The 27,283-nt window shown below is 53.1% G+C and overlaps 1 protein-coding gene across 3 annotated transcripts in view; it reads left to right on the forward strand.

Moving 5' to 3' along the window:
- NTRK3 (neurotrophic receptor tyrosine kinase 3) overlaps positions 1–27,283 on the forward strand; it is a 95,273-nt gene that overhangs the window by 3,851 nt on the left and 64,139 nt on the right. For all 3 annotated transcript variants that reach the window (XM_049783248.1, XM_049783249.1, XM_049783250.1), the window contains exons 2-4: positions 13,910–13,984; positions 14,265–14,336; positions 25,955–26,023. In XM_049783248.1, coding sequence (XP_049639205.1) covers positions 13,910–13,984; positions 14,265–14,336; positions 25,955–26,023 — 216 coding nt within the window. The remainder of the gene's footprint in view (positions 1–13,909; positions 13,985–14,264; positions 14,337–25,954; positions 26,024–27,283) is intronic.

The raw sequence follows: 27,283 nt of genomic DNA on the forward strand, positions 1-27,283 counted from the left end.
TCTGGAGCATCCCCCACAAACGCTGTTGGAGGTGTCCTCTGGGTGTCCAGTTGGAGGCAGGAATGAGGGTTTGGGATTCATGGACACAGACTAGGGTGGACATCTCTGGGTCTTCCAGAATGGGAGCTGGTGTCTGAGTCTGTCTGTGTCCAGGAAGGGACCTTGGTCCTTGGGAGGTATCCTGTCCCCCCTCCAAGACCCAGGAATGAACATCTGGGCTGGTTGTCAGGCCTGCAGGGGCTGGGCTCCCTCTGTCCCCAAGCGCTCTTCTGTTCCCTGTGACCCGTTAGGTGAGTTTTACAACATCACAGGTCTTGGGGGGCCATCTAGGGTGGGGAGTCGCCCTCAAACCCAAGACCAGGGCCCAGGACTATCCTGGGGAGAGGGGGGAATACCTGGTGTTTGCTGGGAAGCGTGGGGCAGACCCTGTTGTCCCAGAAGGTTCTCTTTCTTCCCCAGATGGGGTCCCTTTGTACCCCCTTCAGGTTTGTTGAGAACAGCTGCCTCACCCGCTTCCCTCTCGGGGACCCCTGGTCCTGGAGACATTATATTGGAAATCCCCCCCATCTGGCCCTTAAACATGCGCCTTCCCATGGGGTTTGGACTTCAGGACCTGGCAATGGGGGACTGTGATGGGGGAGAGGGCCTTCTAGAGTCCCCTAGAACCCCAGAACCTGATGCCTGGTCCCCAATGCGGGCACTTGGTCAGAGTTGGAACCTGTGTCTCCCTCTGGGGGTGTTTCCAAACTCAGGGTTCCCGGAAGCAGTGACTCCAGGTTGACAGCAGCTGGTCACAGTTGGGTTATGGACATAGGGGTCTGTTTGTAGCGGGGTGTTTGTATGGGGGACATGAAGGACTTGAGGACAACTTCCTGCCCCTGCCGTCTGGCTGGTGGGTTCTGGGGGGCAGAATGGCAGGGAGGGGGGCCACTGGGGCACCAGCAATGTGGTCTCTCGCCCTCCCAGTCTAGCACATTGACAGTCTCTCCTCTGTCCCTGACTGTTGCTCGTGCTCTGAGCTTGGTGGAGAGAGAGACAGGCAGACAGACTGACAGACTCCTGCTGTCTGTGACCCACGTCACGGCCCTGCTAGGGTTGAGACTCACTACTCGGGGGGCAGCCCCGGGTTATGTGGAGGAGGAGAGGTCTGGAGGGACCTTTTAACTAGTCTCCATTTAGGGGTGAATTACCCCAGATTTTCAGGCCCCAGGAGCATTTGAGAAGTGGGGATGCCTGTCCTCCCCTGAGGTTTCACCTCCACCATACTCACTCAGGCCTGGAGCTGGGTTAGCACCCCTGGTGGTCAGATCAAATGGTGGGTGCTAGGGGCCCAATTAGTGCCCCCATCAGGGCTGTCCCCCTAACTAACTTCCCATAGCCTGGTGGGTCCCTGTGTCATATGGTGCTGTGGGGCTGTGTAGAATGAGATGCTCTTTCTTGGGCTCCCTTTGCTCCCCCAGCTGTCTTTCTCCTGGCCCCCTTCCCTCACCCTCTGGGGATGCAGGGAGTGGGCCAGTCGGATTTTTGGGGGAACTCCCTGTTTCCTCTTTTTCTACCCTACACAGCCCCTCATTCTTGGAGGCTGGGGTCCCCCGGGGGAGGCAGATGGGCTTCACCAGCCCAGAATAGACACCACCAAGGACAGTCCTGTGTCCCCAGAGGGAACGAGGTGGGAGACTGGGGGAGGGGGGGCTTGGGGGTGAAAGGGCCTACAGGGCTGCAGACATCCTGGCAGAAATGATGGCGGGCGACTTCCAACTGCTGGTATCTATGGGGTGGGCATGGAATGGGGTGTCCTGGCGATTTTCTCTACAGCGCCCCTCCCCACCGACCCCTCCCCACCCCCAGAAACCTGCCAGCTCCTGTGGGGGACCTGGGACCACCAGAGGGCGCTGCTGTGTGCCTCCGCCTGCTGTCTTGTGGCAGCCGGGCCATGGCCCAGGGCTGGTGGCACATAAGCTGAGCCTTGGTGGGCGCCGGCAGAGCTTTCCTGGAGCCAGCTTGGGGCACGAGGCTGCCCTGCTCCAGCAGAGCTGCCCTGAGAGTTCTGTGCCCTCCTGCCTACACAGCGAGGGTCTCCAGAGGGACTGGGCAGTGCCAGGGGCATGTTACTTCCTTGTCTACTTGTCTGCCGGCCTGTCGGTCTGTGTCTACCTTCTGTCTGTGTCTATCTTCCTGCCTGTCTGTCTCTCTGCCTCTCTGTCACCTTGTCTGCCTGTCTATCAGCCTGTCTCTGTCTGCTTGTCTGTCCGCTTGACTTCCTGTCTTTGCTTGCTTGTCCATCTGTCTGTCTGCCTGCCTGCTTGTCTGCCTGTGTATCTTTGGGCCTATCTGTCTGTCTTTTTCTCTCTGGCTGCCTTTGTATGTATCTACCTATGTGTCTGCCTTTCTCTCTCTCTCTGCCTGCCTGTCCGTCTGTCTGTCTGAACAGCAGCAGTGCCCTTGTGTGGGGAGAAGGTGGAGGAGGCTGACCTCACTCAATCCTGTGCTTTGGTCTTGATGAAGACACAGAAGGGGGATGTCAGTGTGTGGAAGTCCTCGGGCCACTGATCTCAGTCTCCTGTCCCACCACGCCGAGCTGAGAGTTATTGGCCACTACTGCCCAGAATGGGGTGGTCTCCTCGCAGCCCCCACCTCCACTGCTCTACTTTTGGGCCCTGCCCTTTCTGAGTCCCTGGTCATGAGCCTTTGATTTCAGAAATGAGACACTGTTTGCTGGTGGTGAGGGCAAGTGGTGTTTGCTGGGGGCCTGGTGTCATGGCTGTGTCCTGCTGTAGGGTCCCACCACAGATCTTGCACAGGTTCCTGCTAACACAGGCTGGTGCAGTGTTGCGGGGACACATGTGTGCGTATGCTCTTTGTGTGTTTATGGCACACTTGTACTCGCATGTGCGCATGACCCGGCTGTGGTCACCATGTGTCTGTCTCACTGAGTGGCCAAGAGAACGGGGAAGGTTGTAGGGGCTCTTGGCATCTGGGACACAGAGAAGTTTGCTCCTGTGTGTCTCTTTGGACCATAGAACATGCTGTGTGAAAGAAGCTAACACATGGCTGGCACCGCACAAGGACACGGGCTGGGGAGCAGGGGACATTGTTGTAGACACAGCCTGCAACCCCCACCCCCCAATGTGGGATGCTCAGCGGGGACAGCAGGTCCTCCTGCTGCCTGGTCCCCCATTTTCTCATTTCCTTCTTGTCCACCTCCTATTCCAGCCTCCAAAGGTGGCCCAGGAAAATTTGAGAACTGTGAGCATCTACCCATCCTGTCTCTGACACTCCCCCCATTTCAGCCCAGTTCCTGGCTCAGCCAGCAGGGGGCACTGAACCAGGAGGTGCTGCTTGTGTCCCCCAGTGCCACATCTGACCCCTGTGTGGCCACTCTCATCATCCATCAAACTCACTGTCCTTCCTGCAGAGAGGGTCGCAGAGAGAAGGGAGGGACATGAGGTGGCCTGTAACCCCACCATGGGATGAGGGCTGGGTGGCTGATATTTCCCTGAGTGAACCATGCTCTGCACCTCACTGCAGCCCATTCTTGCATCCTCTCTCTCCCTTTTCTGCTGTATCCAGAAAGAGTTGGGGGGGGGGCGTGTGTCCCCTGAAATGAAGGGAGACATGGTGCTTGCCACCTTGAGCTTCTGGTCAGGATTTGGAGGTTTTGATGGCTCCCAGCACCCCCTTCTGCCTCGCTAACACACCCCCAGAGTTAGAGGCCTTTGCATGGCTCTGTGGGAGGGAGCACCCCCAGGCTTTGGAGGAGAAGTTGGGCTTCATCTTCCTTGTCATTCTGTGGCTGGGGGAGGGAGAGAGGAAGGAGAAAAGGGAGGAGAAGGGGACAGAGGTGGGATGAGGGACAGAGGAACAGTGGGACAGAGGACTGATGGATAGAGGGAGGAACAGAGGAAGGGAGGAGGGGGGCAGGGATAGGCCAAGGGGAAGGAGGAGGGTGAAAAGGTAGGGGAGGCGTCAGAGAGGCAGGAAAGAAGGAGGAGGGGGAGGAGAGCCCAGGTTTTCTGTGTCATCGATGCCATTCAGCCGGGGTCCAGCGGCCATGCTGATTTGTTCCATGAGGACCGAAGGGGCCATTGACCCCAGAAGGTCTTGATGCAGTGACGGTGGACCTTGGTGGGCCTGCAGGGGTGCAGTTCATCCTAGGGAGCCTTGGGGGGGGAGGATGGAGGATAGAGGGGTGCAGGTTGAGGTAGCCCTGGTCATCTCCGCTGTGTCCCCTCCTGTGCCCCCTCTGTGTCCGTGGTTTCCCCAAGGCCATGTATTCATGGTGCCGCCTCCTTTCATTCTCATCCTTTTGCTTATTCAGGATTTCGCCCCGGGAAGGTGGCCTGGGGTGTCTCCGAAATAGATTCTCTCCGCCCCATTAACTTATTCAGCGGCTTTAATGGCCCTTCCCCGGCCTCGGAGCTGTCATTAAGAGGCAGAGATTTATAAAAGCCATGCCTGAGCTTTGGTCAAAACTTGGGCGCTGGGCTGGGTCCCCCTGGTGCCTCCCTCCATGAGTAGGGTCCCCAAAGACTGCATAGAACCCCAGACTGAGCACAGGGCTTCCTGGGTACTGGGGCTCACAATGGCCCCAAAGCTGGGGCCCCGCTGGGGTGGCTGATGCTGGTTTCCTGACCCTTGTTGGCCTGGAGTGTCCTGGACTGAATCTAATCTGATTCCAAGGGGCATTTGGGGCCAGAGAGATAGCTCAGCAGTAGGGTATTTGCCTTGCACGCGGCTGACCTGGGAGGGACCAGGTTTGATACCTTGGCATCCTATATAGTCCCCAGCCTGCCAAAGGTGATTTCTGAGCACAGAGCCATGAGTAACCCCTAAGTGCCACTGAGTGTGGCCCAGAAACCAATCAACCAATAAATCAATAAAGTTTAAAAAATAAAATTCCAAGGGAACCCCATGAGCCTTTGAGGTGCTTTCCACCTCTCCTGGTGCTGGCCGCTTTCTTGAGGGGTCCACATGGGCCCAGTCCCTGGTGGAGGTCAGTGGGCTTTGATCTGACCCTCAGCTCTCCAGTACCACCCAGGAAGGCTGACACTGGGTCCAGCTTTTGGAACGGGCATCCACATGGCCCTTTTTCGTCTTTGGTGATTTCCAAGGCTTGGGGGCTTCTTGGACACTTTACCTTGACCTTGAGGCATCTGTGGCACCTGATCCCTGTCCCATGTGGGCCCTGAACCCCTGTGCCATCTCAGCAGCTGACAGCAGGTCGCCCTGCATGAGCCCTGAGTCTTCCTCGGTCCACTTGGGTCTTGATCTTCTTGTTAGCACAGAAGGTGACGGAGCAGTTCTGGGGTGATGACCATGATCATAGCAATGAGCAATGGTGCTGGTAGTACTGATGGCAGTATGATGGGGATGGTGATAGTGGGGGTAGTGTGACAGAATAAGGTGATGATGATGAAGAGGACAGCCATGAGTGACTCTGGTGATCATTGGTGATGCGATAATATCAGTCAGTGATGGTGTTGGCAAGGGTGATGGTGAAGGTAATTTGACTCTGGTTGTGACCAGCTTGGGTCCCAGCGATAGTGCAACAGGGAAGGCATTTGCTTTTGCATTAGGCTGACCAGGGTTCGATCCCTGGCATCCCATAAGGTTCCTTGAGCACCACTAGGTGTGGTTCCTGAGTGCAGAGCCTGGGGCAAGCCCTGAGCATTGTGGTACCCCAAACAAAGCTTTTATTTTTTTGGTTTTTGGGTCACACCCAGATACACAGGGGTTGCTCCAGGCAGTGCTTAGGGACCCATAAGATGCCTCGGATGGAACCCGGGTCAGCCACGTGCAAGGCAGATGCCCTCCCCACTGTGCTGTTGCCCCAGAAAGTACTCATTTTGGTGATGATAGGACACTGAGAGTGATGCTGATGGTGAGATATTGGCGGAAGGGGGCCAGAGCAATAGCACAGAGGTAAGGCATTGTCTTGCACGCAGCCAACACAGGATGGACCCCAGTTCAAATCCTGGCATCCCATATGGTCCCCCGAGCCTGCCAGGAACAACTTCTGAGCGCAGAGCCAGGAGTAACCCCTGAGCCGCTGTGCGTGACCCAAAAAACAATAAATGAATAAATAAATAAAGAGATATTGGTGGAGATGGTGATGGTAAGGATGATGCTGGACTGGTCATCCTGGTGACCCTGTGACAGTGATGGAGACAGGAAAACTCAGTGAACCAAGTACAAAACTCTTCTCCACCCTTCCCTATTTTGAGACATTGTGTCTAACAACTTTTGTTCCCCGGTGCCTAACTGAGGCCAGCCCTGACCCCCCCAACTCAACTCAGTGGGAGAAACTGGTGTATACCCAGGCTCAGCCATCTCGCACACCTGACCCGCCAGTGCTGCCATGAGGGGCTGTGTCAGCCTTCACACCCCTAGCAGCTGTGCCTGCCTTGGTTAAGGCTTTCCAGGCTGAAATAAATAATGTTCCCCCATCGCTTCCCCGAAAAATCCCATGTCCTGGGTCGGACTCCATCGATCCATTCTCTTGGAATGAAATCACCGCGCGGGGGAACCAAATAAAATATTTGCACCATTGATTGTTTCTTTGCAGGGGGATGGAGATGGGGGATGGGGGCTCAGGGGAGAGGCTGTGTCCTCCTGCACGCAGCAGGGAGGTAGGACAAGGTCTTGGGGCTTCACCTGGGTCCCCAAAATGGGCCCCATATCTGCAACCCATGAGACCCTCAGGGCACCTTCTCTTGCACTGGCCAACACCCCTCAAGGTTGTCAGCAAGGGGCTGGGTGGTGCCTGGTCCTTGCTCTGCCAGAGGCCTGGCCGGCATGGGAGGGAGGTCGGGGTGCTTCCTGCACCGCCATTGTGGACTCCAGGGGCAGCACCCCTGAGTGCTGAGGTCCCCATTGTCTGCCTGCTCCATCCTGCCAAAGGGTCAATCAGTGCCTTTGCCATCAGGCCGTGCCTGGCCTTCCCTGCATGCACCCCCCCTCCTGCCCTTGTGCCCAAGAGCTTCTCGCCTGCCAGCTGCTCTGGAGTTTGTGGACGGGAGGCAGGGAGGGCCCTGGGGAAGTGAAGCCTAGGGCAGAGAAGCCTAGGACACAGCTGTGGCCACCCCTGCCTCCCCATCCCCACAGGGTCCCCTGGGGACCTTGATGTCAGGTGGGGCCTTGTCCGCTGGTGACTGCTTCCCAGAAAGGTCATTGTGTGCTTGGGGTGGGCAGGGGCTGTGGGGGTTCTGAGGCTGCTGTCTGCCTGTCCATCCACCCTCCACCTTTCTTGTTGGGGTTCAGTGGCCACCTCCAGAGTAACTCTTAGAGGGAGGGACACCCCCCCCCCCATTGCAGGATCTTAGGATTCATCACAGGGCTATGTTCAGGGGACTTTCTGGGTAGGACACGCCCTTCAAACTCCATCAGGTCATAGGGCAGCCAGAGCGTGTGTGGGTGGCCCTGCCTCAGTTTCCTTGTTAGCTGGAAGCTTTGGGGAGACACGAGTGTTCCAGTGACTGCAGGCTAGATCTGGGTGGTCTACTGTGGTGATCTACTGTGGGTCTCTCGGATCATAATGGTGGCTTCTTCTTGAGCCACAGATTCCTGTAGGCAGGGTCGTCCCCCCAGTCTTCAGATTGAGGGTTGCTGAGCAGCTTCTAGGGGTCTGCCCTGTACTTTGGGGCACTTTTCTCCTCCTTGGGAGTTCTGAGGAGCCCCTGCTCCCTCTGAGGAGGAGAAGCTGAACTTGCCTTTGAGCTGCGACTCAAAGGAACCAAATACATCTCCTGGCCTTCAGCAGGTCCCTCTGTCCCAGGGTTCCCTTCACCCCCAGACTGGGCCCAGGAGCTCTGACCCGCCTCCATGCCAGGCTGTTGTGGTTGCCTTTGTTCGTTCCTTCCATCGATTTGATCGAGGCTTTGCGGCCGGACTCGGCGGGGCTGGGAGGCATAGGCGTCCTCGTTGGCAGCGGAGGGGACTTGTGAGGTGGATGCGAGTCTCTGGGGGAGCGTGTGACCTTGGGCAGCTCATCCTGGGGCTCAGTTTTAGGTGCAGTGAGCAGCAGAGACAGCACTGTCCACTGCCGATATTCTGAGGTGTGTTCCTCATGGGCTGTGGTGCCCCTTTATCTGAACCCGGTCATCCTCATTACTGCTGAGACATCCAGGAAGTCCAGGTGGCCTCTGTTTGGCTCTGAGCACTGAGGGTCGAGTCCTGTTATTGTTTGGAGTTGGGACTTGCCACACGTACCAATTGGACTCAGCTTTGGTGTGATGCAAAAAGAAAACACAAAACAACTCACTCAAGCCGTTTTTGTGTCTCTTCCAGAGAGGAAAGCTCTGGGCCTCTCCCATGGAGATGGCTGTCGTGGGATCCACTCCAGAAGACAAGTTCAGACCTGTGAAGGTCTTTTCATTGTCCCATCTTTCAGGCTAACCCAGGAGTCTGAATTCAGGACTAGAGTATGGCGTTTGTGTCCTGCTGGGTTTTAGGACTCAAGCTCTTGTATGTCCTCACCCACATATTAGAGTCCTTTCTCTTCAGTTGAGGGTCTTGTCATCATGTCTGTTTTGTTTATTTTTATTGTTTTTGGGCCACACCTGACAATACTCAAGGTTACTTCTGGCTCTGAGCTCAGAAATCACTCCTGGCAGGCTTGGGGGACCATGTGGAATGCCGGGAATTGAATCCTGGTCCATCCTGAGTCAGCCATGTGCAAGGCAAACGCTTTACTGCTGTGCTATTATTCAGTGTCTGTTTCCTGAAGTGTTGGCCACTCTCACCCGAGCCATCACTGCTTTGAATATAGCTGTGACAGCACTGCTGGGGCTCTGTGGCACATGGGACCCCCACATTCCTTCCTTCGGTACCACTGCTGGCTTCCCCTTCACCCCAATAACACCACCACTTAGTGTGCTGGGGGCCTATTTGTGCTGAGTCCAGAACTTCCTGCCAGAGTTGGGAGAGAGGCAGAGTTGGGGTGGAGAGCTGAGCATATGTGTGGTTTCCTTTGTGGGGTCACTGGGACCTTTGGGAAGTGACTTCAAATAGTGTCACCTGGCCTCAGACACACTATTTTATTTTACTTTTGGTTTTTGGGCCACACCCTGTGGTGCTCAGGGCTTACTCCCGGCTCTGTGCTCAGGGATCACTCTTGGGAGATTGGATGGAGGTGCTGGGGATCAAACCTGGGTCAGCTGCATTTGAGGCCAGCACCCTCCCTTCTGGGCTGTCACTCTGGCCTCCTTGGGCACACCAGAAACACCTTGTGCTCACACTTGAGAAGGGCTCGAGCTGAGACCCAGAGCTGGGCAGCTGGGTACTGATGGGGAAGACATTTGGGGACTTCAGGACTGGTGCTCCAGTCATGCCCAGCACCAGCTCCTGCTCCTAATGCTGATAAATACAGACTTGAGACCTGTCTTTGGAGGGGCTTGTGCAGGGGAGGTTGTTCAGCTTTCTTGGGGTTCCCAGGAGAGCTGTGTCCTTCTAACTCCTTAGGGGACATTCAAGACCTCCAGAGTAAATGCAGTCTGTGAGACTGGCATTGTGGGACTTCCTACAAATACTAGAAGTGTAGATGTGTTGGATCCCATGAGACTCGAGCTCTCCTCTCCCCCCAATGCCGACACTGACCCGGAATCCAATAATCACATCCGACAATTATGGACGGTTTTCAAGGCCACGCTGTGAAGGACGAGCTGGCTGGGGCTGGAGCAGATGGGCGGCGGGGGCAGGGCTGCCGGCCTTGGGTTTCCGCACTGGTTTCCCCATCCCAGAGCCTCCAGAGACAAGGTGACTTTCTTATTGGGGACCCACAGGAGTTCCAGAAAGTAGTTTAGCCTGCATGCGAGGACCCCCTGGGTGTGATCCTGGCCCTGCAAAAATAAATCTACAATAGGGACTTGAGCGATGGCGAAGTGGTAGGGTGTTTGCCGTGCACTTGGCTGCCCCAGGAAGGACCATGGTTTAATCCCCAGTGTCCCATCGCCAGGAGCAATTTCTGAGTGCATAGTTAGGAGTAATCCCTGAGCATCACCAGTTGTGGCCCCAAAACAAAAACAAAACAAAACAAAACAAAAAACTACAATAGAGAGGGAAAAAGGATGACAGGTAGGACATGCATGGTGTCAGAGGGGTCCAGATGAGGCCATAGAACAGGGCAGGCACTCAGAGAAGGGGTCCTGGAGATGTGCTCAGGGGTGCTGGGACTGGCGTTTATGATATTTTTTGGTTTATTTTTTGGTTTTTGGGCTAAAAACCACACCGTATGGTGCTCAGGAGTTACTTTTGGCTCTGCTCAGAAATCATTCCTGGAAGGTTTTGGGGACCCTATGGGATGCTGGGATCTAACTCGTGTCGGCTGCATGCTAGGCAAATACTCTCCCCGCTGTACTCTCACTCTGGTCCATGACTGGCATATAGATTGTTCTGAGGAGCACAGACAGCGTCTGGAACTGGCAGGACACTGGGAAGGAGGAGAGAAAGCTGGGAAGCCAGGCTGGCGACGGTGGGCAGGCGCAGGGTGGAGGTGGCACTTTTCTGCAATGCAGACGGAGGTGGACAAGAGGCAGGCAACAAGTGGGCCAGCTGGGGACATGTTTCCCCATGAGTCAGGGTGCAAGAACCACCCCCAACTCTTTCCCCATTCCCAGAAGCTAGAGCCGAAGCTGCCTGGTTTGCCCCAGGACCCCACGGCCCCTCCGCTGTGTCTCCATCAGGTCAAAAAAATGCATATGTGGGGCTGGGTTGCCACGGATCCTGCACACAGCTGGGTGGGTGGGGGCAGCCAAGCACTCCCCAGGCTCTGGAGTCCGGCCCCCAGCCTGCCTCCCCCAGCCCTGTGGAGCTTGCACCCCAGAAGGCTTGTTTAGAATGCTCAGCATCTGGGCTAATTGAAAGCTAACATGCCTGTTTGCACTGCTGAGCACAACACACCCGGAGAGCAAAGCAATGTCCCCTTTGCCCTGTGAGGCTCTGAGTCACAGCTGCAGCCTGTTCTTCTGTGGGTGCCAGCGTGCATCTGTGTGCATGCTTCGTGGGTGCTCTGTGGGTGTTTCGTGCATGTTCCAAGCACATACAGCTGTGTATGTGTTCAGTGCATGCCCTGTGCATGCCCATGCATGTTCTGTGCGTGCCAGCCCTATGCAGGCGTTGTGTGTGTCTTGTGCATAGCCCATGTATGCCCTCTGTGTGCAGTCTTAGAACCTATGCAGTGGGTTGCTGGGCCCTAGGAGTGTAGCTGCTTTTCTGAGTGGCGCAGAGGACCTGAGACCCCCCTGGAGGGAAGCAGGCTGGGGAGTACGTGGTCTTGAACCTTTGTTGGTCTACCTGCCCTGTATCTAGGGTTCTAGAGTTTTCCATGTAGGGGGTTTAATTTTTTTTTTAATTTTTTTTGGGGGGATTGAGACATACCTGGTGGTGTTCAGGGGTTACTCCTGGCTGTACACTCAGAAATTGCTCCTCCCAGGCACGGGGGACCACATGGGATGCCAGGAATCGAACCTGGGTCTGTCCCCGGGTCGGCTGAGTGCAGGGCAAATGGCCTACCACTGTGCTATTGCTCTGGTTCCTATGTTGAGGATTTAGATATCAAAGGCCCAAGCAAGTCTTAAAGGGAACCACAAGCAGGTACTGAATTAAAACTCAGACCAGGGGCCGGAGAGATAGCATGGAGGTAAGGCGTTTGTCTTGTGTGCAGAAGGTTGGTGGTTTGAATCCCGGCATCCATATGGTCCCCTGAGCCTGCCAGGAGTGATTTCTGAGCATGGAGCCAGGAGTGACCCCTGAGTGCTGCTGGGTGTGACCCAAAAACCAAAACAACTCCCCCCCCCCACAAAAAAACAAACAAACTCAGACCATGGGCCTCAGTGACAGCACAGCAGAAGGGCGTTTGCCTTGCAAGTGGCAGACCCAAGTTCAGTCCCTGGCATCCTATAGAATCTCCGGAGCCTGTCAGGAGTGATTCCTGAGCACAGAGTCAAGAGTAATACTTGAGACCCACTGGGTGTGGCTCCCCGCAAAAACTTAGATCACATGCATGCGGAAGAAGCATGGAAGTGAGCTGACCTGTCCTTGGCAACCCAGAGCTTCACAGGAGGGGACAAGGCTGGGCTTGGGCATCATGGGGGCATTATTTGAGTGTTAGACTCAGGTACTGAATGTGTATGTGTCCTGGTACCCCGAAACCCCCACAAAGCATCCTGGGACCCACAAGCTGCCTCTTGGCTGCGCCTTAGGGCCTCCCCTTCCTCTCTCCCTCCTCGCTTGGAAAAAGGCGCAACCCAGGAGGAGTGCCCACTGAGGTAGTGGGCCCAGTTTCAGCTGGGGGTGCCCAGCATAGTCAGGTATTGGAATTTACTCCTTTCCCTAGTAGGCATTGCCCAGGGACCTGAGTCGGGGTGACTATCACGTCTAAACAAAGGATTTCTTTTTCTTTTTTTTTGTTTTTTTGTTTTTTTGTTTTTTGTTTTTTTTGTTTTTTGTTTTTGGGTCACACCTGGCAGTGCTCAGGGGTTACTCCTGGCTCTACTCTCAGATTTCACTCCTGGCAGACTCAGGGGATCATATGGAATGCCGAGATTCGAACCACCGACCTTCTGCATGCAAAGCAAATGCCTTATCTTCATGCTATCTCTCCAGCCCCAGCATTCTTTTTTTTTTCTCAGGCCACACCCATTTGATGCTCAGGGTTTACTCCTGGCTAAGCACTCAGAAATTGCCCCTGGCTTGGGGGGACCATATGAGACTCCGGGGGATCGAACCGAGGTCCTTCCTTGGCTAGCGCTCGCAAGGCAGACACCTTACCTCTAGCGCCACCTCGCCGGCCCCAGCATTGTTTTTGTTTTTGTTTTTTTGGCCAAACCCGGTGATGCTCAGGAGTTACTCCTGGCTATTTGCTCAGAAATTGCTCCTGGTTTGGGGGACCATAGGTGATTTCGCGGATCGAACTGAGGTCTGTCCTGGGTCAGACACATACAAGGCAAATGCCCTACCACTGTGCTATCACTCTGGCCCCAGGACAAAGCATTCTTGACGTCCATGCTTCAGACAGGACTTACTGGATGGAAATGGCTCCTGGCACACAGATGAAAGCAGAGTGGGTGGTATGAGGCTCTAGAGGTGGTCGTGGACCACATGTGTGCCCTACTGGAGCTAGACCAGATTACCCCTCATTTGCCCATGAAGATGCCCATGACCTGGGAGGGGCTGGGGATCATGCCTCCTTTTTTCTACCTCCTGTCACTGATCTGGGCAGTTTTTGGCCCCTGTTGGTTTCCTTCTTGGATTGTCTCAGAGAAAGGTGGCCACAGTGGCCAAGGGAAAACCCCAGACCAGCAAAAAGCAGGTTTGCTGGCCAGTGTCTACCTGTTGCTGAAACCTGCCAGTTAGCAGGGATTTATAGCTTTGATTAAGAAATGTGAGAAGACTGACTAATTGTTCCCAGATGAACAGAGGCTAAGCACTAAGGGGGTGCTATGAAAGTGGTTGTTGGGGTGAGCAGGGAAGCCATGCTGCAGACGAGGAAGGAAGATGAGCCTCATGTGTCCAGAGATACCTCCACATCCCTCCCGAGCCACTGAGTCTCTTCTCCTCCTCCCCCGCCCTGTAGAGTTAGTTCTGCTGAATCTGGAGTCCTGGGCCAGGTGCCAAATGGGCCTTTGTGGGGTGGGTGCCCAAAGAATAAGAATCAGCACCCCTGGAGTGTCCCCTAAGGGCGATGGGAAAGGGCTGGAGACGTGCCAGGTTAGGCCTACCTGGGTTTGACGTCAGTGTCACACAAACTCCCCTTCCTGTTGCTGAGTGTTGCCCGGTGTGTCCCCCAAAAGAAGAAGAGAACTGGGTTTGGGTGGCTTGGGGTGTCCATGTATTAGAAGGTGGGAAAATGGGGAGCCCAGGTCTTGAGGGTGCTGGGGTGGGGGCCCAGGCTGAGTGTCCCCTCCTCCTGCAGACACATAGAGAACTGGCGTGGTCTGCATACTCTCAATGCTGTGGACATGGAACTCTACACTGGCCTGCAGAAGCTGTGAGTGTTGGGAGGCGGGGGACCCCAGCCTGTGTGGGCGCCCATGGAGGGTGGGTAGGGGTAGGTGGGAGGGCCCCTGTAGGTGGGATTCGGGACCCTGCACCATGTCTGGAAGCCACCCATGGGCGCAAGGGTACTGCCAGCTTCTCCTGGGCACAGTTATGAAGTTACAAGCCTGTTCCCAGCCTCCTGTGGGATGGTGCATTGAACATGGTTGTAGGAAGAAGGTGTCATGCCCAGATACCCCTTGAGCCTGTGGACTCTTCTCTCTTCTCTCCAGCACCATCAAGAACTCGGGGCTTCGGAACATCCAGCCCAGGGCCTTCGCCAAGAACCCACACCTTCACTACATGTGAGTGGGGCCTGGTGGGGGGTGTGGGGGCCAGGGGGGTATAGGGGGTTGTGTATGATATATAGTGTTTTATATCAAATGAGTGGTATCTATATACTTGCATTTTTATGTGCTATACATGTATGTTATGCCCTGTGCATGAATATGAAATGTACATGTGTCTATGAAATGTATCTATGTTGTGTTTTGTGTGATTTGCCTTATGATGTGTGTATCTGAAATGTGTGGTGTGTATATGGTATGTTTTCCATGGGGCATGCATTATGCTGTGTGTATATGGAATGAATGTCATGTATGCTGTGTGCTTTGTATACATGAGATGTGTGGTGTATGTGCGTGTATTTTCACACACTGAGGGAGGACGACTCATGTGTTAGCCCCCATGGTGGCCTCTTGGGGGGTAGGGGGTTCACTTATACTTCAGTGTCTGTGAGAGAGGCGGAGACTTGGGCAGTCAGAGGGTAGAGCAGAGAAGAGATTGTGGAGACTGACCTGGGGTGCTGTTGCTTTTCAGGGGACCAGCTTGACCCCCCAGGCCTGTTCCCCCAAACATTAGTCATTAGGTCCAGGCACATAGTGGCTCCCTCAAACACTTTGGGTTGAGTTTTCCCCTGAGCCTGGTCAGATGTTCCAAGTGTTTATTTTTTGTGGAAAGTACTATGATTTACAAAGTCCTTCCTAGTAGGGTTTCAATCATACAATGTTTCAGGACCAATCCCACCACCCTCCTTCCACCAGTGTTTCCAGAGTGCATCCAATGCCTCCACTCTTGTCCCCAGCCTGACAACATAAAATGCCCATTTTAAGCTTTAATTATTAACGTTTGGGTCTCATGATTTCATTGTTGTTGACTCTTGCTTGTATATTTAGCTCTGTCCTTTCTTAACACAACCAATGCACCTGAGCCCTCGTGGTCCCTGTCCCCCATCCTTTTGTATTTGTGTTTCTCCTCCTCCACTCAATTTCTTTTCTTCTTTTAGCTACACTCTAGGGCCAAGAAGGTTCTAGAGAACTCACATTTGAACCATTGCATTTCTTTATGCAGTTATTCTAAATATCACATAAAAGTGATATCATTTATTTATTCTTCTTCTGGCTTACTTCATTTAACATAATATCTTCCAGTTCCATCCATGTTGCAGCAAATTACATGATTGCATTATTCCTTACAGCTTTGTAGTATTCCATTGTATATATGTACCATATCTTTATGATCCACTCATCTGCTGTTGGGCGAAAGGTTGATTCCAAGTCTTAGCTATTGCACTGAGTGCTGCAATGGATAGCAGTGTGCATGCATCCTTTTGGATCATTGTTTTACAATTCCAGATGCAGAATTGCTGGGTCATATGTCAGATAGATTCTTAATTTTCTAAGAACCCTCGATATTGCTTTTTATAGGGGTTGGACAAGGCGGCATTCCCACCAGCAGTGGATGAGAGTTCTTTTCTCTCCACATCTCCAACAATACAAATTGTTCCTGATATTTTTGATAGGTGCCGTCCTCACTGGTATAAGATGATATCTTACTGGTATGAAATGATATCTTATTTTTTGTTTTGATTTGGATTTCCCTAATGTTAAGTGATGATGAGAATTTTTTCATGTACCTATTGGTCATCTGTTAGTCTTCCTCAGAGAAGTGTCTGTTCATTCCCCCTCCCCATTTTTTGATTTTTTTTTTTAGATTTTTGTGGGGTTAACCTTTGTGAACATGTAGTATATCCTAGATATCAGTCCTTTATTTGATGTGTGGAGTGCAAATATTTTCTCCCACTCAGCTGTCTTTTAATTTTAGATCATGTTTCTTTTTCCATATAGAAGCTTTTTAGTTGGATATAGTCCCATTTATTCAGATTTGCTTCTGTAGTCCCTGCCATTAACATCTTATCATTGAAGACTTCTTAAGGTCTAGGTCTTGGAGTGTTCTGCCTATGTTTTTCTCAATGAACTTGATGGATTCAGGACCACTCTCAAGGTTTTTGATCTACTTTGAATTGACTTTTGTGTAAGGTGTGAGATAAGGATTGATCTTTCATTTTTTACAAGTGATTATCCAATTGTTCCAACACCATTTGTTGAAGAGACTGTCTTTATTCCATTTTAAGTTCTTGGCTCCTTTGTCAAAGATTGATTGACCATATACTTGGGGGCTTGTCACTGGCTATTTTGTTCTGATCCATTGAGAGATCTATACCACAAAAACTTCAAAACACTTAAGAAAGAAATGGAAGAAGACCCAAGGAAATGGAAAAACATTCCATGGCCATGATCGGAAGAATCAATATTATCTTACCTGAATTACCATATCAATTCAGTGAAATCCCTATTCAAATTCAGACACAGGGGCCAGAGATATAGCACAGCAGTAGGGTGTATGCCTTGCCTTGACCTGGGATTGACCCGAGTTTAATTTCCGGCATCCTATATGGTCTCTTAAGCCTGCCAGGAGTGGTTTCTGAGTGCAGAGCCAGGAGTAATCCCTGAGAGCCTCTGGATGTGCCCATAAACCAATCAACCAACAAACAAAAATAAAAAAGCCCACAAACAAAGCAAAACAAAAAATCAATTTTAGATAACATTCTTCAAGTTCTTAGAACAATCAATTATAAAGTTTGTGTGGAACATAAAAGACCTAGGATAGCCAAACCCATGTTGAAAAAGCAAGAAACTGAGAGGCATCTCATGACCTAACTTGAAACTACTCCAAAGCCATAGTGATCAAAACAGCATGGTATTGGAACAAAGACAGACTTTCAGACCAATGGGTCAGAATAGAAGACCCAGGTGTTTATTTTATTGGGGCTTCCAGGTCCTGTGAAGGGTCCCCGGAGTCACTTCTGACCTCAAGGAATTCCCTCAGGTTACAGCTGGTGTGGGGGTGTGTATGGCCAACAGAGGAACCAGTGTTCCTTTGTCTTCTCTGGAGCAGTTTGAGGTGAATCCATGCCCCCCTGAGGCAGGATCAGTGTGTGAACCTGGAGGAGGCTAAGGGACCCTGTTTCTTTTCAGAGGGGGGTCCCTTGATTTCTGAGTCAAAGGCTGAAACTCAGAACCTTGCAGTTCCCGTCAAACGCTGGGGCTGACTGAGGAGTCACAGGGGACTGGTCTTGTCTTGGCCCTTGGGGGTTCTTAGGGGCCTCTTGGGCCACATGGGGCATGTGGGAGCAGTGACAGGGACTAGTGGGGGACCAAGTTCCAAAGCCTTGGGGGAGACAGGCACTCCCAGATCACCTGCCAGCCTGCCATAGCCTTGGCCTGCCTTTATGCCCAGGGAATTTTTGAATTTTGCAAAGCCCCTGGTGGTGGGCACCCAAGGGACCCCTGGCCCCTCTGACTGGGGTACCGGGTGGTAGGGGGTAAGCTGGAAGTCCCAGCCTGGTTCTAGCTTGTGCATCTGGCAATGCAGAGATGCCTCCTGGGAAAAGCAGGAGGCGAGGACATGAGGGTCCTGGGGTGTGTGTGTGTGTGCGTGGTGACGTCACGACGGGCCACACACGGCCCCCCACCCAGCCCCCAGCGTGCAGCAGTTTCCCGGCAGTGGGGCCAGATCCGCTGTGCTCTGCGGTGTCTATTTCTGGCCTCCAAATGCATTTACAAGTCTGCGGCCCCGGCTGAGCAATCACAAGATCATCACTTACTCCAGCACTAATTGCCCGGCTCTGGCTTGGCGCCTTTTTTGCACCCCCACCCCACCAAATTTTTTAATTTAAAAATTTTAAAGCAGCAATTGCCAAGCGCTCTCCCCTACCTCCCTCTGCACAGAAACCCCAGCAAGCCAGAAAATGGAAGTCTCCCCCCCCCCCATATCCCCAGAGCTGTGTCAAATCTCCCACAGGCGCTCAACCTGCTCCAGCCTTGTGGCTTTTGTCAACTTTGGGGCTGGAAGGAGGCCACGTATGGGGAGGCCACTAGGGATGTCCCTGATGGGCGCTCACACTGACCCACCCGCTCCTGGCTGGGCTGCGATGTCCACGGCCCAGCAGCGAAAAATGTAATTTTGATTCTTATTTCTCAGCAAGGTGCCATCTGTGTGTGTGTGTGTGTGTGTGTGTGTGTGTGTGTGTGTGTGTGTGTATGTGTGTGTGTGTGTGTGTGTGTGTGTGTGTGTGTGTGTTTGGTTTTGTTGTTGAGATACTGGAAGGTCATTGACCTTTCCCAACCTTGTGGCCTTAGACTAAGACACTCAGAGGATAAGATGCCTCAGAGGGTCTTTGGGTCTCCCCCTTGGCAGCTCCTTGGCCTCCCCTGTCTTTGGAGCTGGAGACACCTAGGGAGGACCTGCAGCAACCTATGGAGGATGGGGCTTCTGGGTGCTCAGAGAAGGGGCAGCCACAGCTGAGTAGAAATGCCCCAGCATCCTTCCCTTTCTGCTGCTGTTGCTGAGAGATGGGGATCCCCTCATCCCCCACACACCTGGTGCTTACACCCCTGCGGGATGTGGGTGGCTCTGGGATCCAGCTGATTCTAGCCCCAAATATCACTGCCCAGCTTTCTTCCTGGACCACAGTTCTTGCTTGCTAAGGGATTTTTTTTTGGGGGGGGGGTAGTGCTGCTCCAGGGCTGCTCCCAGTTCTTTTTTTTAGCAGGGTTTGCCCCTGGTTGCCTATGCTGCTGGGTGTTGGACCTGGAGTTGAGCTGCATTGTTGCAGGAGAGTTGTGTTTCGCTCTCTCTCTGTGGCCCTGAGGCCCTCTCTTCGCTGTTGCTGGCCTTCTGTGAAGTCAGGGAACTGGACGCATTTTGGTCCTCGCCGTGCCCTGTGGTGGCCCTGCTTCACGTTTCCTGTTCTGAGATTGAGGGGTGCATCCCTCTTTCCGGCTCCCCAGAGACTCCTGCTCTACCTATACCCTTGGAATTGGAGTGTGCGGTGGTTCTTGAACCACCCTGTCCTGCCTTCCTCCTCTGTCCGTCTGTCTGTCTGTCTGTCTGTCTGTCTCATTGCCAGCATTCCTCCAGGAGAAGTGGGGGTCCTCACTGATTTCCCAGGATCTGGGCTGGGTCAGTGGCTCTGCCAGACTTCAGGGACCCGTAGAGAAGGCGGCTTATCTGCCTTTCAAGTCAGGTCCAGCCCTGTCACGACATTTCCATTAGAACCTGCATATCTTTATTATAAGAGATTTCTTGGCATTTGCCTCAGGCCCACTGAGTTCCAAGAATACGTAATGCAAAATTCCAGCAAGCCCAGAGCATTTACTTCTCCCACCCGGGCGGCAGGGAGGACCCAGGACGGTCCCTCTGGAGCCTGCCTGTGTCCCCCAAGCCTGCCCCTTCAACCGGCCTGTCAAAGGGGCAGAGAAGCTCCAGCCTTTCAGTGGGAGGTGGGGGCCATGGCCCTGATACTTCCCGTCCATGACCTGCTGGGCTGGACACACTCTTGGGGGAGGACCCCGGAGGGAACCAGCTTGGCATGAAGGCTGAGGTGCGTGCTGACCCTCTCCTGTGGGGACACACATCTGGTACTGGACACTGCTGAGTGGAACCATTGGAGTGGCCTAGTTTTGGCTTGGGTGTTCCCCCTGCAAACCTACCCTTGGAGCTGGACCAGAGGTCTTAGGGGACCCGAGGCTAGGAGGGCATGTGGAGAGCACATGTCTGTGGGGTGATGGTGCTGATCTCAGGGCTTTCTTATGGCCCTTTTACCCCAATGTCTGTTGTCCTGATATGGCCACAGTGTCCTCTTCAGCACCTCTGCTGGCCCCATTTCCCAGAGCCCCAAGCAGCCTTGCCTCTGAGAACCATCCCAAGCCCCCATCTTGTCCCAGATCAACATCCCCCATTTGATTCCCCTTTCTCTTATCCCCTTCTTCTAAGGCCCCCTCACTTGTTATTTGTTTTTATCCAAAAGATGTATTCTGATAGAGGCACCCATGCTTGTCCCAAGCCCTCAGTTGTTATGGGCCCTTCGCCCCTCACTCTGGCAGCCACTGTCTTGCCTCCATCCTGATGCTTGTGGTCCTGCCCTGGGCTTCCCATTGAACCCTTTGGGCTACCAACCCTGAACCTACACCTCTGGCTCATGCTTTGGTGCCCCCCTCCCCGGGGAATTCAGTTCCTGTGAATGTTTGGGATTAAATAAAGAGTGTGTGGGGCCATCTGCAATGACTCTTGGTGAGACTTTAGATATTTTTTATTTTTCTTTCTTTTCTTTTTTTTTTTTGGGGGGGGGGGCGGGCACATGCAGCAGCGCTCGGGTTATTCCTGGTTCTGTACTCAGGAATCACTCCTGGCAGACTTGGGGAACCATATGGGATCCTGGGGATCAAACCCGAGTTGGTTGCATTGCAAAGCAAAAGCCCTCCATGCTGTGCCTTTGCACTATACCTGTTGGAGCAATGGGCAGAGAGGTTACACCTGGAACACACCTGGGGCAGGGTCTCTTTTCTCCCCCAGTGATTGAGCCTAGGGTATGAAGATGCAGAGTTGTGTTAAATCCTATTTATGTGAAATGCGTATTTGAAGAACAAAGAGGGAATAAAGGAATAAATGAGGGAGTGAGTTAATGAATGGGTTAAGAAGTAATGAACTAGTGGATCTGTAAAATAGTGAATTATTGAATAAACAAGAGTGAATGGATGATGGAGTGAATAAATGATGAAGCACATGGCGACTAAAGTGGATGATTGAGAAGAGTGAATGAGTGAGGGATTGAATGAGGGAATGAATGAGTGAGGGAGAAAATGAATGAGAATGAGTGGGGTAGTGGATGATGAGAGAATGAGTGGATTAATGAGTGAGGGAGTGAATGATTGAGAGAATGAATGAGGGATTGAGTGAGTGAATGAGGAATTGAATTAATGAGGGAATTAATGAATGAGAAAGAAATGAGGGAGTGAATGAATGAATGAACAACTGACTGAGGGAATGAGTGACTGAGCCAGCCTGAAGCAGTGCCCACATCTTTGCCTGCTGGGCGAATGCTAGCACTGACTTATCCAGCCCTTTGCCCATTTCTTGACTCCTCTAGGGGATGGTGGGTGCCTTGGGGTTCCTGGAGTACTTGTGGGTGGGGGGCTTTCTCTACCCCCCATGAACTGCATCGTGTTGCCCCTGAAGCTCTTGGGGAAGCTTAGAGGAACCCCCATCCTTGGCCTGGCCCCTGGAAGTCCCTCTCAACAGCCTCTTGCTAGTTTGTCAGAACACCAGGCCTGGAGCTCAGAACGGGGCTCAGTGGGGACCCTTACTCTATAGTGATGACTCCTTCTGGGTACCAGGGGCAGAACCAAGGGGCACCATGCTCTGCCCTTTGCTGTTCCTCAAGCTCAACCATGCCTGAGGGATGCAGCCTATCCACCCCATGTGCTAAGCACCAGGTGATTGGCAGGTACATAGCCATGGGGTCTATGCCTCCCTTTCATTGTGTTGGAAAGGAAACAAGCAAAGGCCTTATAACTTGGCAGTTAGCATGTTTTACATAAGGCTCCGACCATGGATGGCCCTTTTAGAATATTACCTATAGCCAGTAGCTTCCACCTGATGCACAAGCAGTCTCTCCTTCCTTTGGGGTCCACTGGGTTTATGGAATTGGGCCTTCCTTCATTGGTGCCTTGAAATCCCAACTTGGTGGGCGGTTTCCTTTGGGACTATCCTCTACACTTGCCCCATGATCCTGGCCTGTGACCTCTCTGTCTCTGCTCCTTTTACTTGTGCTCATCTTAATTTCAATTAAATTTTGGAGCCATGCCCTGCAGTGCTCAGGGGCTGTGGCAGCCGGTGTGGTCTCCTCATGGGCTTTCGAGGAAGGACACAGTGGTACAGACAGCGGTGTGGTGTCTCATACCTGGTCTTGCCGGGAAGAGCAAGGCAGGCTTTCTTGGCTGAGCTAGGTGTGTTCTGGTCAAATTGAGAAATGGGGTGAGGGTAATCCCTGAAGGAGCTGGACCTTGAATATGCCCTGAGAGGAGAAGGAGGAGGAGGAAGCAGGCCCTGGCAGGTCCTCCCATCTGTGCTCTATATTAGACTCTGTCCCAGGCTCTAGTGGACAGAAAATCCAGCAGACCAAGCTGTGGGCTTCCTTGTTCACCCAGGAGGATGCTGGGGCTCAGAGAAGTTAGCCGCTCACCCAAGGCCACACAGTAGAAGGGGCACTCTGGACATCAGCTGCCAACATCAGGCGGGGCTCCAGCCCCCCACTTTATTTCGAGCACCCAACCTCCCTATCACTTCTCTCCCTCAGTCCCACTCCTGGCCTCGCTGCGAAATTCAGCACCACGGCCAGCACCCCAACAGCCCTGGACTGGGAGCTCTGAGACAGCCCCCAGCGGGGCACCTGGGGACAGACATCCCTTTTCTTCTCTCTGCCCCCAATGCCAGTTTCTGCAGTCCCTGGCTGGGAGGAGGGATGGAAGCCCTTTGAGGAGCTGCCTGGAGGCATGAGGGGTATCTAGCCCCTCATCCTTGGATGCCACCAGGCTCCCCACTTCTGTCTGCCTGGTAGGCGCCTCTCTGCACTGGGCAGCATCTCTAAAGGGAAAGGAACCCCAAGGTTCCCCTGAAAGGCTCTCAGAATTGGGCCCCATAGGCCTTAGCGCCTCCCTACCTCATTGGCCACTCCCCGGAAAGCAGCAGGGGAGGGATGTTGTTTGCTGAAGGAATCAAAGTCAAGGAGCCCAACCTAGAGAGGGCGTGGAGTATAATTAGTGGGAGGAGAGAGATATTTGTTGACTCTGGAGGTGAGGGCAGGCGTCAGGAAGGACTAGAGTCCAGAGGCCCAGGGGCGAGGGTGGGGACTTGGTGGATTTTAGGAGGAGGCATGCTGGGGCGGGGGCGGGGGGGGGGGGAGACGAGAGTAATGGGGCATCCAGTGTGTCTTCTGGCACCTCCCTAGACTCTCTTTGCTCTTGCCAGGGAATACCTGCTCTGTTTGTCTGTCCACATCCCATCTGTCTGTCTGTCCACAATGCCAAGGTTCTGGCCACACCACACATTGCACAGGGAACATATCATGCTGGGGTAGATCTGGGCTTGGCTGCCTGTAGGTATCTTCACTCCTGTGCCCTCCTCCTATAGTCCCTAACCACTCTACATCCCACTTTTCTTTTTTTAATTCAAAGTTGAGTTTTTAAAACTTCTTAAATAATTTTTTTGGATTGAATCCAGTTTCCCTCTCACCCACTCCCATGCCTCTATGGCATATATTTTCCTTCTCTCTCTCTCTCTGTCTCTGTCTCTGTCTCTCTGTCTCTCTGTCTCTCTGTCTCTCTGTCTCTCTCTCTCTCTGTCTCTCTCTCTCTCTCTCTCTCTCTCTCTCTCTCTCTCTCTCTCTCTCTGTCTGTCTGTCTCTCCCCCCCTTCCCTTTTAGGCACTGGAGTTTGCAGTGCTGTTACTGAAGAGCTATCCTGCTTATCACTTTTCCCCCTTCAGCCCCCAGGTCTTTCTAGAGCCATAATTTTCCCGTAGGAGTGAGTCCTGAGCACAGAGCCAGGAGTGAGCCTTGAGCTCCACCGAGTGTAGTCCCCAAAACAAATGTGTCTCATCACCAACTGCCCCATCCTTTAGGCGAGGAACCCCCTAAGGAGATGGACTGGGCTGAGCACAAGAATAGGAAGTGGTGCCAGTATTGGCCACCTGTTGCTTTGTGTTGCCATGTGGAGGGAAGGTTCTGGCTGTGACCTTCTAGGGAGACACTTTTTGTCTCCAACCTGAGCAGACAACCCACCTTACACCCCCCTGCTTTTCTTTTTGCAGAGAGACAGGGAGGGGCAACCAGGACCCATTAGTACAGGGGACAGGTACTCGGGGTGCCCAGGACATACCTCAAGCATCCTGGCACATGGGTAGGCTTTGGTTAAGACTTCAAGAAGCATCCAGAGCTCATCCCTGATGCTATGTGGCCAGGTGCTGGGCACAGGGATGGCGCTGTGGACTTTAGTCCCATTCTCTTTGATACTTGTCATCTGAGGTCAGATATGTCCCCAGACCTTCCTAGAAGGCTCTACCTTGCTTGGAAGTACTGTCTTTGCTGGGGGTCTAAAGGAAAGTGTGGATGTGGAAGGGGGATCTTGGATACCCTGGGAGGTGGCTCCTCCCTCTATGCTCATTGGGCAGAGTGGCTGCGGAAGTGGGGAGGGGGCTCAGGCCCTGATTGGGGACAGGCAGCTGGGGGGGGGGGAGCTGGATCCCATTTCCATCAGCCCATCTGTCTCCCCATCCCTGCTTTTGGAAGTGGCACCTCATTATTTCCCTTGGACGGACTTGCTATCCTGATGATAGCAATTATTCTTAAAGGTCAGCAGCGCTTTTCCAATGCCCCTTCTGTTCTATCACATCATCAGCTAATTAATTGGAAATCATTTAGCAGTGTCTGCTGGCAACCGACCGTGGGTTTGGGGTTCACCCTGGAGGGCGGTAACCTCGGGTGTCCCCCCCGCATCTGCATCTGACCCCCCCTGGCCCAGGGCAGGAGGGAGGGAGGATGGTAGGAAGGGGTGCAGAGGGAGCAAGAGAGGGCCAGGTGCTGCAGAGAGACATGGCTGCAGGATAAGAGTAGAGAGAGGATGTGAGGGGCTGTGGGACCAGGATGCTTAGAGGCAGGTGGAACCCTGGAATTCAGGGGTTGAGTATTGGTGGTGGGGGGTCTGGTGCCAGGCTACTGTAGGCAGCCACACACAGACTCCAAGGAGCTGAAGGAGCCACAGAGACCTGAGCTTGGACTCAAGGACCTTTTCATGGTCTGTCTTGGTCTGGGGTCCCCTTATCTGTGGGCTGAACTGCTCAACCCACGGTCATAGTCCCCCTTTCCAGCCAGAACCTGGGGTCTCACATGCTCCGGCTAGTCTCTCACTGGTCCAAACAGTCACTATGGATGAGATTTCTCAGCCACATGCAGACCGGGGCCTCTCAGGCATGACCCTGGGTCAGCCCCTCATGGGGCCGGGCTGTGGAGGCTGCCCCCAGACTGCTGTCCCGGGGCCAGGCTCGGTCTCATCACTCGAGATTTGATTACTGAAAGCATTTTGGCTTCATTAAAGTTCATTTAATGAGCCATCAGGCGTAATTGAGCTGAATAAGAATGGCTCCAGTCGCTGGGGCCACAGGCCCAGGAACAGCAATTTAATAGAAGGGAAACTCAAATATATCAGTGGCTTAGTCAGAGCTGGGTTGACCCACAGGGGGCCTTTCTGCTGCCCATGGGGGCCTAGATCGAGGCCCCCACAGAGTGCCTACCTGCTGCTCCTCTTTCTAATCTCCTGAGATTTCTGACTCCTGCCTTAGCTCCTGTAGGGTGAGGGTGAGCCTGTTTGGGCATCGGTAGGTCTGGGATGGAGGTATTTGCATCAGACACAGGCTGGAGAGGTGGGCCCTGGGTAGGCCCCATTTTCTTCTCTGCCCCCTAAACTCTTCATTGGGTTGAGGCTGGAGCTGGGAATTCCCTGCTCTGAATCTCTCTTGCCCTCATGTCCTACCCTGGGTCATGACTGACGGCAGGTTTAAGAGCTTGGGGCCTCCTCAGGATGATGATGCTGCCCTCTGAGTGACCCCAGCCTATCTTCTCTCACGCTTGCCTTTCTTGGGGCTTGGGGATAGGCAGCCCTTGTGGGTCTCTGCTGAGGATCGAACCCAGAGCAGTTGTGTGCAAGGCAAACCTCCCTTCAACCTCCCTTCTTTGTCTATCTTGCAGCAACCTGTCCAGTAACCGCCTCACCACCTTGTCCTGGCAGCTCTTTCAGACACTGAGTCTCCGGGAACTGTAAGTTGGGACCAGAGGACCACCCATTCTGTGGAGGGTTTGGGGGGTGATGTGGAGAAGTGGCCAGCAGTGGGGGCCCCTGTGTGGGTGGTTTATCCTTGTCGGGGTTCCTGGGACTGTATCGGGTGCTGAGAGGAGAGTGAAACCATCCTACGTGACACCGGGTTTGTTCCTGAGACAGCTCATCTCAGAGGATGGGACATTCCTTCTTCTGCAGAACCTGCCCTTGTCACCTATCAGTGATGAGAAATGAGAGTTGTGCATGGCTTTGTCAATGAACAGGTGGAATTTGTTTGCACGGCGTTAGACTCTGCAGCAAATGGCCCTGGATAAATGTTCCCATATAAATGTTTTGCTCTGTGTGTGTGGGAGGGAGCTGCACCTCAGAAGACTTGCAAGATGCGGTCAAGACAGCCAGGGTGCGGTCTGACAGAGGCAGGGGCCCTGACTGTTGTCACCCTCCTGTCACTGCTTGTGACCTTGCATCGATTATCTGACATGGGTCTGGACACTGGGGCATCACTAGGGTAGAAAAGAAAAAAGCTATAAATTTTAAATAGATTTTTTAAAATTAAATCACCGTGAGCTAGAGAGTTAACAAATTGTTGATACTTGAGTTTTTAGTCATGCAGTCTTCCAACACCCATCCCTTCACCAGTATTCATTTCCTGCCTCCAGTGTCGCAGTTTCCCTCCTGTATGAGAATTCTTTTCTTTTTTTTTTTGGGGTTTTTGGGCCACACCCAGCGGTGCTCAGGGGTTACTCCTGGCTGTCTGCTCAGAAATAGCTCCTGGCAGGCACGGGGGACCATATGGGACACCGGGATTCGAACCAACCACCTTTAGTCCTGGATCGGCTGCTTGCAAGGCAAACACCGCTGTGCTATCTCTCCAGGCCCGAGAATTCATATTTTTAAAGCCTGTGGACTCCCCAATTTCCCTGAAGTTCCTAGTCTGATTATCTAACTCACAAGCCACATGGCCAGACAGCCAAGCTCACACAAACACACTTATCTCGACAGCCACACCTATGGTGCAAGCCATACCTACACTGCAAACCACATCCACCAAATAGCCACCTCCATATTGCAAACCACCCCCATCCAATGCACTTATTCCAAGCCACACCCATTCAGGCAGATATACCTACTCTGTAAGCCACACCCACCACGACAGCCACGCCCACACTTAACAACAGCCAGTCAGCTACATCTATATACTTCAGACAGTGCCCACTAGAAAACCACCCATACCTGTCAGC

The sequence above is a fragment of the Suncus etruscus genome, chromosome 11 (genome assembly GCF_024139225.1).
Source record: "Suncus etruscus isolate mSunEtr1 chromosome 11, mSunEtr1.pri.cur, whole genome shotgun sequence".
NCBI lineage: Eukaryota > Metazoa > Chordata > Mammalia > Eulipotyphla > Soricidae > Suncus > Suncus etruscus.